The 15,211-nt window shown below is 42.9% G+C and overlaps 1 protein-coding gene and 1 long non-coding RNA gene across 2 annotated transcripts in view; one reads left to right on the top strand and one right to left on the bottom strand.

Annotated features, from left to right (window-relative positions):
- LOC115493771 (uncharacterized) overlaps positions 1-6,019 on the bottom strand; it is a 19,375-nt gene extending 13,356 nt beyond the window's left edge. Inside the window, exons 1-2 of the long non-coding RNA XR_005979571.2 lie at positions 5,889-6,019; positions 2,495-2,576 (exon numbers count right to left, since the gene is read on the bottom strand). This is a non-coding gene — a long non-coding RNA (uncharacterized lncRNA). The remainder of the gene's footprint in view (positions 1-2,494; positions 2,577-5,888) is intronic.
- Positions 5,875-15,211, top strand: FAM8A1 (family with sequence similarity 8 member A1). Its single transcript, XM_030265513.4, has 5 exons — positions 5,875-6,613; positions 11,005-11,125; positions 13,287-13,410; positions 13,635-13,774; positions 14,081-15,211. The coding sequence occupies exons 1-5, from the start codon at positions 5,890-5,892 to the stop codon at positions 14,223-14,225; spliced, it is 1,254 nt and encodes a 417-aa protein (XP_030121373.4). The 5' UTR covers positions 5,875-5,889; the 3' UTR covers positions 14,226-15,211.

The following is a 15,211-nucleotide window of genomic DNA, read 5'->3' as shown; positions in this document are numbered from 1 at the left end:
CAAGACCTTCACCTTAACATTCACATTAAGTACATTGGTTTGACTGGTTTCTTAGCAGAAATAGGTCCTGTGCAGTAACAACGTGTGCCTGACAGTCTGAGCACACCTCAGACCTTTGTCAGAGGGCAGAAGTTTAAAAAAAAAGGAAGAAGGCCTCACATAAACAGACCCAAGGCAATTGCTTCAGCTTAAGAAACGGATACCAAGTCAATGCATGACTGGACAGCAGAAAAGTAGGAGAGAGACTTCTAAGATAGATTGTATCCAGTCAACCACACAACAACAACAAATCTATAACTACCTTTTGTCAGTTCAGTTTGGTATTCATAAAAAATACTTGTCATACATTTCCAGTAGGTTGGACTGTTCTTTCCCTGCAACCTGTTATTAAATTCAAAATTACAAAGGAGTGTTAAATCGACAAAGTTCTGCTTCTACTTTACATGAATTTGTGTACAAATTAAAAACTCATTTTGTGAAAAATCAAGTTTATCTTAAAGAATAGAAATAGCCAACAAACTGCAGAAAGATGATTTGATGAATCATCTCAACCATGAGCAGTTGCATCCACCAAGTTTTCAACAGCAAGACTGATCTGTCTTTGATGGTTGATTCCAGCAAGGAATGAACTGCTAAATGCTGAGCATCCCTAAGGTCCAATTGATCTTTTTTTTTATTACTGCGTGTTGTCACATAAGATATACCCCTTGATTTCTGCATTACACTGCACTAATAATGTGGTCGTGCCCTAAAATCAGTGCCACTGCCAAAACAGAAAACAGTGAATTTGGTTCATATATTGATATGGAAAAAACGTGTATGGTATAATTAGCCAGTTCATTTCTATAAACATGCATGGGTCAAATATTCACTAGTACAGATGCTGTAAATCAGACAGTAAAACACATGTAAAAGGGAAGGTGAGTTTTTAAGTGTCTAAATGTAAAGAGCTTTTTTCCTATGAAAAGCTTCAATAGATGTCAAACTTTCTTACAACAGACTAGAGTGCAAAGAGGAGGGAGCCAGGCTCTCTTCAGGAGTGCCCAGTGACAGGACCAAAGACAATGGGCACACACTGAAACACAGGAGATTTCCCTGTGTCCGTCAGGAAACTGTTTTCAGGTGCAAGTGACCAACACTAACACAGGTTGCTCAGAGAGGCAGTGGAGTATCCAGCCTTAGAGAATTCAGAAGTCCCATGGACATAGTCCTGCACAACCAGCTCTAGGAGGCCCTGCTCGGGCAGGGTGGACTCCAGAGGTCCCTGCCAACCTCAGCCCTTCCGCATTTGTGATTCTCACCTAGTTGTTCAAAATACTGCTTACTACGAGCCCACGGAAATTAGAAGCATCGAGGTAGTAACTTCAAGTACCCACCAGATGGCAGGAAACAGCCGAGGCCAGGCCTTCGCAAGCTTTTAATGACGACCTGCACTACTGCAGCGTTTAAAAGGGCGTGAATACTGGTTGCCATGGAGCTGGGGAATTCTGCCCTCTAAAAGTCACTGGAAAAACACTTAATATTACTTTGATCTTGAAATCATCATCTTGGTAAAGGTTGGAGTGGGATGAACGAGGAAGAATTTAAAAAACTACTTTTTACCAATTATTAAATAGATCTTTTGGGTTGGTTTTCCTTTTTTTTTTTTTTTTAACACTGCTAAGCATATCTACATTTAAAAAATACCTGATTGAAATTAAAAGTCATATTTAACAGAGACATTGAAGATAAAGGAGTAAATAATTTAAAATATTTGTTTGAAAACCAGAAATCTTTTCAATGTGCTAGAGAATTAGGCGCTTCCTAAGGCTTCCCTGTGCCACAGTTATTTTGCAGACAAATCATTTTTGTTCTTACTCCTTCCTGAATCCTCGGCATATCTGAATCAGCAGGAGTTCCTTCAGTGTTACTGCACTACGTGTTCATCACCCTGTGCCTCACATATATTTCCTAAAGATCAAACATTTGAGCATTTGGAATGCTTTAGGGGCTCAGTTCAGTGTGCACCCTTAGTGCACTCTCCTGATGTGCTGTTCAACTGGGCTCCTTCTAAAATGTGGAAACTTCCAGACAAATGGAAGTAATGTTCAGTAAATTACACAATATGCTAGCAAGCACAGCAATTACCAAGAACATACAAAGCAGATTCAGTTTCCCTTCTGTAGGTGATCTGAGCCCAACTGCTGTGAAAATACTGTCCAGAAATAGCTACTGCTCTCTGAAGATGCCTGTAAACAGGCCCCTGACTTGTGATAAAATCCCCCTCTTACTAGTTAAAAGTCATAAATAATGCTCCCCAAGGAATGTTCTGACCACCAGAAAACAAAAACCTGCTCTGTCTTTATGGTTAAAATAGCCCTGAAAATTCTTTTTGTGTGCCAAAAGTTCTGTAGAAGAACAGAGAACATTCCCTACTCCACCACCCAAAACTCAGTGATGACTTCTTAGGTTTAACCCTTCTTCCCTAGGTCTTGCTGCATGCTGAGGACCCTACCTGATCACCACTGATCACCACTCTTGCCCTCCAAAGCCATGTCCCACTGCTGCTTCAACAGAGGCACCACCATATTTCCTCCCTGGGAAGAGAAGGGAATGTGACAGAGAAGGGAGTTAGGTAACTGGTAAGGCTTCCCAGTGCCACGTTCCTGAGTAAAGCTGTTTTGTTGTTACTCTTCCTTCAAACAAGGCCCAGGTAAAAGGCAAATAAAGGTGTTTAAGCACAACTCCTAAACCAATACTAATAAACAGGAAACCGCACAAAAAAACTTGTGTGCTGTAAGATAGAAGTGGAAAAGTTTCTTGTTTTTTTAATTCTCTAGCTAATTTGCTATCACCTTTTTATCAACTGTGACCACCAGAATTCTGTTTTCTCTGTATTCCACTTGAAGTTGCATATATTAGGAAGAAGTTGCTTCAGTGAACTGTGTAAGGCCTTAGAGCCAATCTCTCCTTAAAGTTCCTCAGATGGATGAGATAGATCAGTTTCAAAGTGAAAGGCTAAATTAATTTAATTTGGGAGAAAGTTGTACCATTTTCCACACTAAATGTGTAACATTTTACATTCTGTAAATGCATACATACGTATTTTGGCTCAAGTTTCATGTTCTGCATCTGGCTGCTTGCCCCAGCAAGGGGGAAAGTTCTCATTCTTTGGTGACTGTGTATAGTTTCAGTGATGAAGACTCTCTTTAACCATAATTTGCATTTAATTTCACTCTGTACATGATCATAAATACTAGATACAAATGTCTAAATAACATGAATTGTAGCTACTGGGCCCAACAATAATTAACCACTTTGCAATGACAAGAGCTTATTGTTGATTAATGTCAAACAACTCTCTTCCAAGGACTCTTTAGAAGAGCTCCTACTATTAGAATATTTCAGCATGATGCAGGAGATGTGATCTGTTATCCCCCCAGCAAAGGAAAGAACTGAACTTCAATGCTTCGGTGAGTCCTCAGTTTTAAAGGTGGTTTAAAACCCTTGAAAACAAGATGCTGGAAGGCATATCAAAAATGAGCCAAGGTACAATGTCTGTAGCTCTGTACAACAGCCAGATTCACAGCACACCAGTGTTCATTACCTCCTGATGACCATGAAGGACTCCCCACTCTAGAGTGACTGATCAGGTTTTTCAGCATTACCTACACTTAAAGAGCTTAAGGTGATATTCCAGATTCCCCTTAAACCTTAACTATTATGACACCAGCTTATAGATACTTACCTCCTTCTTTTGATTTAGTTCAAAACATTTCCTCTTGACTAAATCTCATTTCTAGGGAAGAGGATATTTAACTGCCAAGGCATTCAACTACTTACTTTCATCAGCTGGTACAATGAGCTGCCCACCCACGAGGGAAAGCAATGTAGCAAGGGATTGGTGCAGCAGAAGGCTATAAATACTGCCCTGGGTGGCAATCTGACACAGCAATGAAACAAGACCATTGGTCATCAAAAGCCTAAGCTGTGTGTTTCTCACTACTGGCAAGCTGTGTTGTCACAGCATCTCTCTCACATGCATCCCAGAATAAATGAATCTGAATGCTTGCAGAATTTGTTGGTCAGTTGTGGGGTATTTTTTTTAAGCAGAAGAATGAAAAACTAATAACTGAAAAATTTGGGCATGAGGAAACATTATATTGTTACCTGTTAGTCCCCTGCTCTTTGCTGTCAGTGATTCTGTTTCACCTTGAATAGCCAGAATAATCTCATAGTGAGTTCTAGCTTTGGTTATGCCTGTGTAATGCTGCTGCTGGTGAGCCTAAAATTTACATGTGACTGGCAGCATTATACAAAGTCTCTGAGATCTTGTAATTGTACTTTAAGGTTTGATCTGGCTTTCAAAACCTGTGGCCAAAGAGACCAAAAAAAAAAAAAAAATTAAAATAAAAAGGCTGGACACTATTTGGTCCTGAAGGGTTTGTGGTAAGAAAAATTAAATAGACTGTCACTCATGAAGGAAGAAGTGAAATATTATAGGGCAAGAAGTCTTGTTACATTACATTTATTGTGTTTTCCAAAATAGTTTTTCTATTAGGAATTAATAGATGGTTTAAAACCATATTTTCCTCTATACACGTGTCTATCTTCCCTCCTTTCTTTCTTCCTAATCCTGCTAAAATTTGCTGTGTTTCCCTAAACATTTACCCATATTGATTTCACCAAGGTCTGTGTTACAAAACATGCCAGTGTAATTAAACCTATAGTGAGTGCCAGCACCTTACATAACTGCATTATATTGTACGGGTCACTATTTGATCATTACTTAGGCAATTCATCTCAGCTTGCTTGTATTAGAGACTTGCTCCACACAAACTTCTGGGACTGAAAGAGTGGAAATTTCTGTTAGATACACAGGAAAAATTCTTTACTGTGAGGGTGGTGAGGCAGCAGAACAGTCTGCCCACAGAAGCTGTGGATGCCCCACCCCTGGAAGTGTTCAAGGCCAGGTTGGATGGGGTTTGGAGCCACCTGGGCTAGTGGAAGCTGTCCCTGCCCATGGGCTGGGATCTTTAAAGTTCATTCCAAACCAGGCCATTCTATGGGTCTATGATTTTATGAAATTACTTCATTTTTTAAAATTAGGTGAGGTTAAATGGAAAGATAGTTCATCAGGGAGAGGGAGAAACTTCTGGTTTTGTTCAGCTGTGGCGTTAGGTGTCTTCAACATGGGAAACATTCCAGGTTCACAGTATGTATTACTTGTTAATTCAGTATTGACCTGTGTTAACACCTCTGTTCAGACATAACTCTTGGTCTGGTTGAGATGCTTAACAGGACACAGAAACCTTAAAGACTAAAAGTTAGTTAGAAGAACGGTGTTTAAACTTGGTGCTGGCTCTTTGTTCAGCATTTGAGGGGATCAAGTGCTATGAGGAGCGGCTGAGGGAGCTGAGGGTGTTGAGCGTGGAGGAGGCTCAAGGGTGACCTTACCGCTCTCCATAACTCCCTGGAAGGAGGCTGTAGACAGGTGGGGGTCGGCCCCTGCTCCGGAGTTTCAGGCTGGACAACAGGAAGAATTTCTTCACAGAAAGGGTGATTAGACATTGGAATGGGCTGCCCAGGGAGGTTGTGGGGTCACCGTGCCTGGAGGTGGCACTCAGTGCCCTGGTCTAGTTGACACGGTGATGCTCAGTCACAGGTTAGACTCGATGACAGAGGTCTTTTCCAAGCAGAATTACTGTGTGGATTGTGGGGGGTTTGTTTGTTTGTTTTGGTTTTGTTTGTGAGTGCTTTTGTTTTGGGTAGGTTTTTGGTTGGTTTTTTTCCTCTTTTTCACACGACGAACATGATATGTGATAGGGGAAAAGATGAAAAGGGGGAGATAGAGGAAGAAAAAAACCCCACGAGACTAATACAGGAAAATAAAACCGCAGAACACGCACCATGAAGAGCTCCAGCGGCCGCTCCGTCCGCACGCCGGGGGCGGTGGCCGCTGCCTCAGCGCTCGGCGATACTATCTCGCGGCAGGGGCGGGGGGGAATCTGTGGGTTGTGCTGTTTCTCCCCGGGCGCGGGGCTCGCCTCATCAGGCTCTTCCCCCCCACTCAGCCGCGATAAGTGGGAGAGGCGAGGCGCGTCCCGACGCACGCGCGGTGAAGGCTCAGTGACCGCCGCGATGGAGGAGGCGGCGGAGCGCGGCCGGGCTGGCGCTGGGGCGGCGGCGATGGCGGAGGGACGCAGCGCCGCCGGAGAGGAGGCAGCCAACGCCACCGCCACCGCCGCGTCCTCGCCACCGCCGTGCTCCCCTCCGGAGGGCGGCGGGACGAAGCCACTGAGCGCGGCGGAGTACGCGCGGCGCGTACATCAGTGGCTGTGGGACTCGTACTGCGGGTACCTGGGCTGGCAGGGCTGCACGCCCGCCTTCCTCGCCGCCGCCGCCGCGCAGCCGCCCCCGCCCGCCGCCGCTGCCTACTACAGCCCCTTCTACCTCTTCGCTCCGCCGCCAGCACACGCGGCCTCCGCCGGGACGGGGCCCCGCGGCCCCGCCGCTGCCGCCCCAGCCTGGCCGGGGGCGGCGGGCGCGGTGTCCCCCCTGCCCAGGGCGGCCGCCGGCAGCGCCGCCAGCACCGGCGGCAGCGGCGCCTCCCGGGACGCGGGGCGGCCGGCGGGTGAGTGGGGCCGGGGCTGGGCCTGGGGAGGAAGAGGAGCCTGATGAGAGCCGCGGCTCCGGGAAGCGGGATCTGGAGAGGGAAGCCGGGGGTGTGCGACGTTGGGAGTCGCTGCGCTTCCGCTGGCTGCGGCCCCGGGCATGTGGCTGTGCCTTTGTGATACAGTCTGGCAGCCCTAATACCGAGGGTATAAATCCAGAACCTGATGCATAAGCAGGTTTGGGGAGATTGACTGGCATATACAGCTTACCGCTTCAGAGCTTGTAAATATGTTTTTGTGCTTAGGAAGGAGTTTATTTTTTTTCTAGTGGAAATTATTCTTCTGGTTACAGGCTTGTAGTGCATCTAGCTTTATGAGCAGCCCGTCTGTGTTATGAAATCTAAACTAACTTTGCCTGTTTCAGTGAGCTGTTGGTGCTCAAATAAAATCATTTTGTCTAATCTAAGCAGAAGTGAAAACATGCTGACATTGAACAAACTTAGGCAGTGGGACCCGAGATAAACAAACGTCTGTTGCAGCTGTAAACATTGAAGGCAGTGCACAGCAGGCCTTCTGTTTATATTTTTCAGGAATAAAGCAAACTCACTCTGATCACATGAGAGGTAAAACCTGCAGCAGCAACAACTCCTCACAAGTCGAGGAGTGCCTAGGTCACATTCCTTGAATGTTCCTACCACTGTGAGCAATGGTAGAGAATTGTGGAGGAGAGTACTGCTGACGGACTTTGGAAAAAAGCCAGGGCTCGTTTCTCTCTACCGGACAAAGTACGACACTGATGATCTGTGACATTATTTATAAGCCTAGTGGCCATATGTGTGTGGAAGATGTTTTTTATTCCTTTTTCCTTATTTTCAAGGGAAGGGAGCCTAGCCTCTGAGCTTGCTTCTTTCTTATGATTTTAGGTAGATGTTTTTTAAACATGGTTAGGAGACAAAATAGTATTTTCTGTAATTATGCCAGTTTTGCCGGATATTACCAGTCATTAAAGGGAGGGTTGGACAAAGGCTAGGCTGAAATGATTCTTGGAATTTTGCTGGTTTATCAGGAGCTAATTCCATATGTTAAAGGTTATTTAGGGCATGAATAACATTTCATGCTGCTGAACATGGTTATTCTGAATATTGCATACTATTGCAACACACTTGGCCTTCTTGGGTGACTAGGTATGTGATGCAGTAATACAATACAGTTATAAACAAAGACTGTTGTGCTGATGCTTTGGCTACAGATGGATATATCTGGAACAGCTAAAGTGATTATGGCTTCTTCCCTGCTGTAGATTATTGCCCACACAGCAGTGAGGCGAGGCAGGGCAGCTCGTGTATCTGTCCCTGTGCCAGTGCAGTTTACGGCCTGTGTGCTTACGTAAGCTGAAATAAATGACAGCTTATGCTACTGTTGCAGATTTCGAACTGGGATGTCAAAAAGTGGGATTGTTAACTGCCTCTGCCACTTCAATCTGCCTGCAGGTGTGTGTCAGAGCAGTAAAATTTAACAGCACCCTGGGCAGTGGCAGGCTCTTCGTGGACAGACACCACGATTTAAGACATTTCTTGCCTGGTCCCTCCCTGTCTTACTGCAGGAGATTACTGCTCATCTGCTGGGAAAGTAGGGCAAAGGGTGCATCCAAGCCCCAGCTGCCCTGTGGCTGACTGGTGCAAACCCCTCTTAAGCACTATGTGGATGCAATATCCTAGACATTGAACTAGATGGATGTTGCATTTGGCTGGCCTTGCTGAATAAATAGTAACCCTTGGCAAAAGAGTGGATTTTTGATACGATGAACAGCTTGAATCACTGCAATGTAAATCTGCCAGAGTCTAAGGGTTGCCAAGGTTTCTTAATGTGATGGAGTTAACCATAATTTGAATACTTACTTTCCTAGCCCCATGTAGCTTCTTCTTTAGGCAGTAATTTAATTTAATTTATTCAATGGTTAATAAATCAGTCCCTGCCACCAACTTCAACAAATGTGCTGATTTTGACAGAGCAAATGAAAGCTGTCACCTGGCACTGTGTGCTCAAGCCAGGATTGGGAGACTGGCTATGTTCCCTCCTGCCTTAGTTGAAGAATCTCTAATTAGAATTTAACAGAGAACTTGGACAGGCTTTGACAATGCCAGTGAAATCCACTTTAGTATTATACATGTTGTGGTTCGACACTGGCCCAACACCAGGCACCCATGAGAGTCGCTCACTCACCCTCCCCTGCCACAGCTGGGTAAAGGAGGGGAAAAAGAAAAAAATGTTAACAAAGGCTTCTTGAGTGAGATAAGGACCAGGAGGAATATTTCAAGGGAAAAACAGGCTCAACTTTAGTTGCAAAGTGAAATTTATTACTGACAGAATCAGAGGAGGATAATGAGATGTAAAATAAGCCTGTAAAACACCATTTCACCCCCAGCCCCTCCCTGCTTCCCACCAACAGTGCAGGGAGACAGGGTGTGGGGGTTTTGGTCAGTTCAGCACCGAGATTTTCTCCTTCCACTGCTCCAGAAGAGAGCAGTGAAGCACTTCCCCTGTGAGACTGTGGGTACAGTTGTCCGTCAACTTCTCCAGCGTGGATCCACTCTCACAAGCAGCAGCCCTGCCAAAACTGCTGCAATGTGAAATGTGAACTCCCTCCACAGGCAGACAGTCCTCCCAAAACTGCTGCAAAGTGGGTCTCTCTTTCCACGGGGTGCAGTTCTCCAAGTACAGGCTGCTTGGCCTGGAAGCAGGGACCCCCTCTCTCCACTGGGTCTCCCTCTGGGTCACAGCCTCCTCCAGACATCCACCCACTCCAGCATGGGCACCTCCCTGATGGATTGTGGGTGGATCTGTGCATCCCCTGTGGATGCCCATGGGCTGCAGGGGCTCAGCTGCTTCAGCATGGTCTCACCATGGCCTGCAGAGGAATCTTGGCTCTGGCACCTGGAGCACTTCCTCCCCTCCTTCTGCCCTGACCTTGGTGCTGCAATGTTGTGTATTCTACAGCACACATTCTCCTCTCCTCCTCTTCTCTAAGTAGAAGCAAAACCCATTAGTTTGTTTTGATTATCCTTTTAAATATGTCATCACAGAGGTGTTACCAGTCTCCCTCAGTGGCCCAGTTTTGGCCAGCAGCATGCCCATCTTTAGAGCCATCAGCCATTGGCTCTGTCAGACATGGTGGGAAGCTTCAGCAGCTTCTCACAGGAGCCATCTTTGTGCCCCCCCCCGCTACCTAAAACCAGGCTACTTGATACTTGAATGGTCAGTGCAACAGGTATGAAATGAAGCTGTATAAACCCAGGTATGTTAAATATGGGCTGGCTCTTACCTGATTTCTGCCTGATTCTTCTTACCCTGTTTAAAAGTGCTGTGGCTTTTGGCTTGGCTCTCATAGCTCACAGGGCCGTGGCTGGCAGCATCAGTCTCAGCAGCTGAACTGGGGAGGCTTGATCTAAATGAAATTTGTTGATGATTTTTGAGACTAGAGAGTGATGTGATTTTCTTTCCTCTTTTGTCCTTACTTTGTGTGGGGATAAGTGTTCTCAGAAACAGTAACAAAACCAGTCCCTGTTTCCACAGGTTCCATCTGGTAGTAGAAGGGCATTTCTAAGTGAAGTTTTGATGTGAGTCTTTGCATGTTTCATGTGAGAGTCGTGTTTGTCCTTTGGAAAATAGAGGTGTAGCTGGGTCCAGATGAAATTATTTTGCAACACTATTTCTTGGAAACTTTCTAAGACACTCTTTAATGTTTTCTCTGCTTAAATCACTTGAGCAACAAAAGCTCGTGACTCCTTACTTCATGTCCATTTGCAGGTGGCCAGTTAAATAGGAGAATGTGTTATGTTTTCTGGCTGGGGGTAGAGCAGCATGCTGTGTTTTATTATAATTAGTGTGTAGAAATCTTTGAGTATGACTGATGTTTTCATTCCTGTTTGCATTTGAGTGGAGATAAAATAGGCTGTGTTTTACTCTGAGGACTGGTACTTGGTATACACAGAAGCCTTGGTGCTGAGGGATAAAAAAGTTATGGTACGTCTGATTTTCTTTTTAATCTGACCTCTTGGATTTACATAAATCTGTTCTCTATGAGATTATTCTAAACAAAAGAACACAAAAACTGATGCATTTTCAATGTACTTCAGTTCTTTAGCAGGGTATGATTTTGCCTGTGATCCTAATTATGAGAAACTCAGTTCTGAAACTGTTAAAGTTCTTCAAGAAGCTTCGTCTAATTCAACTTAAACAATTCAGATTATTTTTTATGCATACATTTTTAGAAGTTTTCTCAAAGAATGTGTGAGCAGAGCTCTTGATTATGTTCTTTCAGAGAGGTTAATGTGGGTTGTGCTTTATATGTTAGTGTTAACTTAGTGTTAGTGCAGTAAAATCTGGGTAATGTGAACTATTTCTGTTGCAGGTCGGGAGTTCCTTATCCCTTCACTGGCACACAGGTTCATAGCAGAGATGGTGGATTTTTTTATTCTGTTCTTTATAAAGGCAACCATCATTTTAAGTATTATGCACCTCAGTGGAATAAAGTAAGTTGAACAATTTAAAGCTTTCTTAAATACAGCTTTAAGCTTTTCACACTCTTTGAGGTGTCAGGTTGTATTTATGGTATGTTTTTGCATATGATATCATTAAATAACTAACAGAAGTTAAGGAAAAGCCACCACTAGGCTAAGTTCATTGTAAATACATTCTGATTGTGGGTCAGCTGATGGAAACACAGAATTTGTACTGGTCTGTAGGCTCACAAACTCCCTACTAAGGAAAGATTAGAATTGCACATTTATGGAATGGGGGGGGGGGAATAGCAAGATTACTAAAAAGTTCTTCATAATTTTCAAAGAAAAAACATTGACAAACTTTTTAAACAGCGTTTAAACTACGTTAGATATGGCTGGGATTAAGTTAATTTTCTGTTTAGCATCTTCTATGGTGCTGTATTTTAGATTTCTGACCTAAACAATACCAACCCCCACAAAAAAAAAAAAATCTGATCAAGCAGATCAGATATGTATGTACTTTGAAAATACAGTCTGGTTGCTAGGAATGCTGCCACACTGCAGGCTTCACTGGGTGTAAATTTGGTTTCTTAAAAAGTGCAAATAAGTAATGTGTGTATCAACCATACAGTAGACTGAAAGATTCATCATTTCACATTTTTGTACACAGATGTAGTAATTTACCTCAAACACTTCCCTTTTTAACTGCTTCTTTAACTGTAGATATCTTACTCCTTAACTCACTTATTCTGCTTTGGGTTGTGTAATCAAATATTTCAGTCTGATTAAGAGATGATCTCTTGGTGCAGTCGATAATTCCACTACTGTCCAAACACATTTTGGAACGCAGGCTTTCTGCTCAAGAACCATCCAAACATTGCCTGACTGTAAAGTGATAACAGATATACAGATAACACCTTCCAGACACCTTCACCTGTGGCTTGAAAGGGGTGTGGAAGAGGTGTTACCTCCTGTAACGTGATAGCTTGTGTTTCCATTTTGCCTTTAGTAGGTGGAGAATGATACAAAGTGAAGTACTGGAAAGATGGGGAACAACTGTATGTATATTGCTGTTGTAAAGTAATGAAAGAGTAATTTACAGCATATTCAATATTAATAGTTTTGTGAGACAGTTGCTTAGAAAGGTCAGAGAAATATTCTGGGGGGGTTTTCTCCTTGAGAGGCATGGTGTGCTTGGGGTTAGGCTGAATTGTCATGGAAAACATAGGTCCTCACAGGCTCAAGAGAGACACTTCAGGCCAAAGCTGTATTGAAGGGAAATGCTACACTGTTGAAGGTTGTGCTACACTGTTTTTTAATTCCTGGGTTGTTTTGGGTTTTTTCAGTCCTTCAGTCGGAATAAAAAAGAGGGCAAGTAGTGCAAATAGTAAATGGATTGTTTCAAAATGGTACTGCACAGTTCTATGTGAGCCTTAATTAGATACACGAGTGAAAAATTCTTGCCTTAGTGTGTTGCAAGTATATCCATTCCATATAAGGTATCAGGTATCAGATAAGAATGTTACATCTGTGGCATTTATCTTATGAAAATACATCATTAACTCCAAATGGATGCTTCGCATAGATCTGTTGGGCTAAAAACCATAAGGTTTCAATTGCTTTGTTTGAATCCTCCTACTGCATACCAAGGTGCCTCCAGACGAGTATGGTGGGCTGTAAAGAATGAGAATGAGGAGCCCTGATGAGAACCCTGATCATGTAGAGGAGGATATAGGGCTCCCCTGATTCCTTAGGGAGACTGCCAACTTCTCCCTTGCATTCGTAAAGAGTGCCCTTTTCTTCTTCCTTGAGTGTTTGTGTAAGAAGATACTTGGAGACTTGGATGCCTTCCATTTATAGCAAGTTAGAAAATTATGTGCAGAATCTGTTTACCTCCCAAGAAGTGTGAGAATTTTCAGGACAGTTCTGCAGCTTACTACCCAGGGACACCATTGTGCACAAGTGGTAATAAAGAATGATCTTTTCTTAATGAAAAAGACAAAAGAAACTAGGCAGTAACTCAGAATGAAACTGAGTGTTCTGAATTTTAATGGCTTGTTTAGTATCAGAGAGGGCAAGGAGTTTTTGTTATGTTGTAATACCAGAATGGAGGAAGTGAATTCTGGTATTAAAGGGGTAAGACTGGTATTGGGAGAAGGATGGTTTTAAAATTCAGTTTTATTTCGTACAGGGACATCTCTAAATTTGCCATGCATTACATCATAGAAGAAATAGATGAAGATACATCCATGGAAGATTTGCAGAAAATGATGATAGTAGCTCTCATCTACAGGTTATTAGTCTGCTTTTATGAGGTACTACTTATAAACATTAACTCCTGTAATTAATAGTTTTGAGTTGTTGAAGTAACGGTTTTTGAAAAATAATGTTATTATTGGCCAATAAAGTAAATCCTCTTAACAGTATTTTGGATTATGTTGAAGCTTATGACATTCACATAGTTCTGAGGATAAGAAAGTTTGGGAGACCTGTCAACAACACGGTGCCATGTGGAATTAAAATAACCTTTCTTTCACAGATAATCTGCATTTGGGGAGCAGGTGGAGCAACCCCAGGGAAATTCTTGCTTGGACTGCGAGTTGTGACATGTGAAACTTCCGTACTTATTGCACCCAGCCGTGTGTTAGTCATTCCATCTTCTAATGTCAGTATGACAACGTAAGTTCTGGCTCAGTCTCGTTGCATTCAGGTTAACAGTGACAAGAGCGTGTGATTTGGAAGGAAATTCACTGTTGTTGACCTTTGCAATGATCAGACTGGAACAGCTATTGTCAGATTCTGTGGTCTAAGAATAAAATGGTAATTATTAAGCCACATGGGAGTATTTTTCAGGGTAGGTGGTTGAATCTCCTCTAGAGCTCGACTTCTGTGCTGTACAAAACTTGGGCACTGAACCTGGAGGTTAACCACTGATGTAAGCAGAAAAGTGAAAGTAAGGCACTGAATGTTCTATTCTGATTTCAGGTCCACAGTACGAGCTTTGATCAAGAATTTTTCTATTGCATCGTTTTTTCCTGCGTTCATTACGCTGCTGTTTTTCCAGCATAACAGAACAGCCTATGATATTGTAGCAGGAACTATTGTGGTCAGAAGAAATGGAGTCAGATGATACCAAAAAATGAGATTTCCGGACTGGTTCTCAACATCCCCTCCAAACCCCAGTGAATAAAGACCTACCCCAGAACTGAAATTGAGGTGTCTGTTGGAACCTTTTGCCCTAATTAAATAGGAACTGATTCAGAAGCTAAAGAAAATGTATGGTTCCTGTATGATGCCAGCAACTACCTTCGAAGTATTGGAGTTTTCGTAGACGCCAAAGAAGTTTGGGAGAGAAAATACGAATTAAATCCAGGAGTATTAACCTCTGACTGATGAGACAAAACCTGTCTGCTTCAACTGCAAAAAGGAGATGTTCTGTTTGTCAGTCTGTGAAAAGCAGAGCCCTAGGAATATGCCACCTTAAAAGAAATGTTGCTTCTACAGTTTTGGATGCTGGCAGATAACTAGAAAATTAAGTTATTTTCCAGGCAGTTGCCTGTCAAAGGGTAAGAGGGAAGAAACCTCTGCAGTATTAGACAGCAAGGCAAATGATGTTAACTGCCATGTATGTAGAGAGATCAGCAGTGGTTATCAGTGTCTTTTATTATTGCTTCACCTTTTAAGTATTTTCTCACAATATTGATGTGAAATTTTTTTTGCATGATTGTCTCAAGCACTGTCACTTACTTCACTTTTCCAAGCTAAGAAGTGAAATAGCTGCATTTTCCTCTGAGAAGGGTGTGTTACACTGCAGTGTTAGTGATCTGGTGTGTGTAAATAATTCTGGAGCCATCAACAGTACAGACCATGCTAATGAAAGGTAACTTTTTTGCTTCTGTTTGGAGTGAAAGCACTTGTCTATTTCTTGCATATAATGCAGAGCAGAAGTGAATGTGTTTCAGGAGCATGCAGAAAACATTACCTGAAATGTGTTATGGGTGTAAATCTGCAGAAGTACAAATACTGGTTATTTTCACTTTATTGTTCTGGCTAATTGTTTGTATATTCAGAATAACTTAAATACTGAATAAAGAAACCTAATATTTTGCATGACTA

This window comes from Taeniopygia guttata, chromosome 2 (assembly GCF_048771995.1).
Source record: "Taeniopygia guttata chromosome 2, bTaeGut7.mat, whole genome shotgun sequence".
In the NCBI taxonomy this organism is placed as follows: Eukaryota; Metazoa; Chordata; class Aves; order Passeriformes; family Estrildidae; genus Taeniopygia; species Taeniopygia guttata.
This window is presented reverse-complemented; position numbering and strand designations above follow the sequence as displayed.

Coding starts and splice junctions, on each gene's coding strand:
- FAM8A1 (XM_030265513.4), top strand. CDS start 5,890: ATGAAGAGCTCCAGCGGCCGCTCCGTCCGCACGCCGGGGGCGGTGGCC. Junction 6,614..11,004: donor GGACGCGGGGCGGCCGGCGG/GTGAGTGGGGCC, acceptor TTTCTGTTGCAG/GTCGGGAGTTCCTTATCCCT. Junction 13,411..13,634: donor TATTAGTCTGCTTTTATGAG/GTACTACTTATA, acceptor TTTCTTTCACAG/ATAATCTGCATTTGGGGAGC.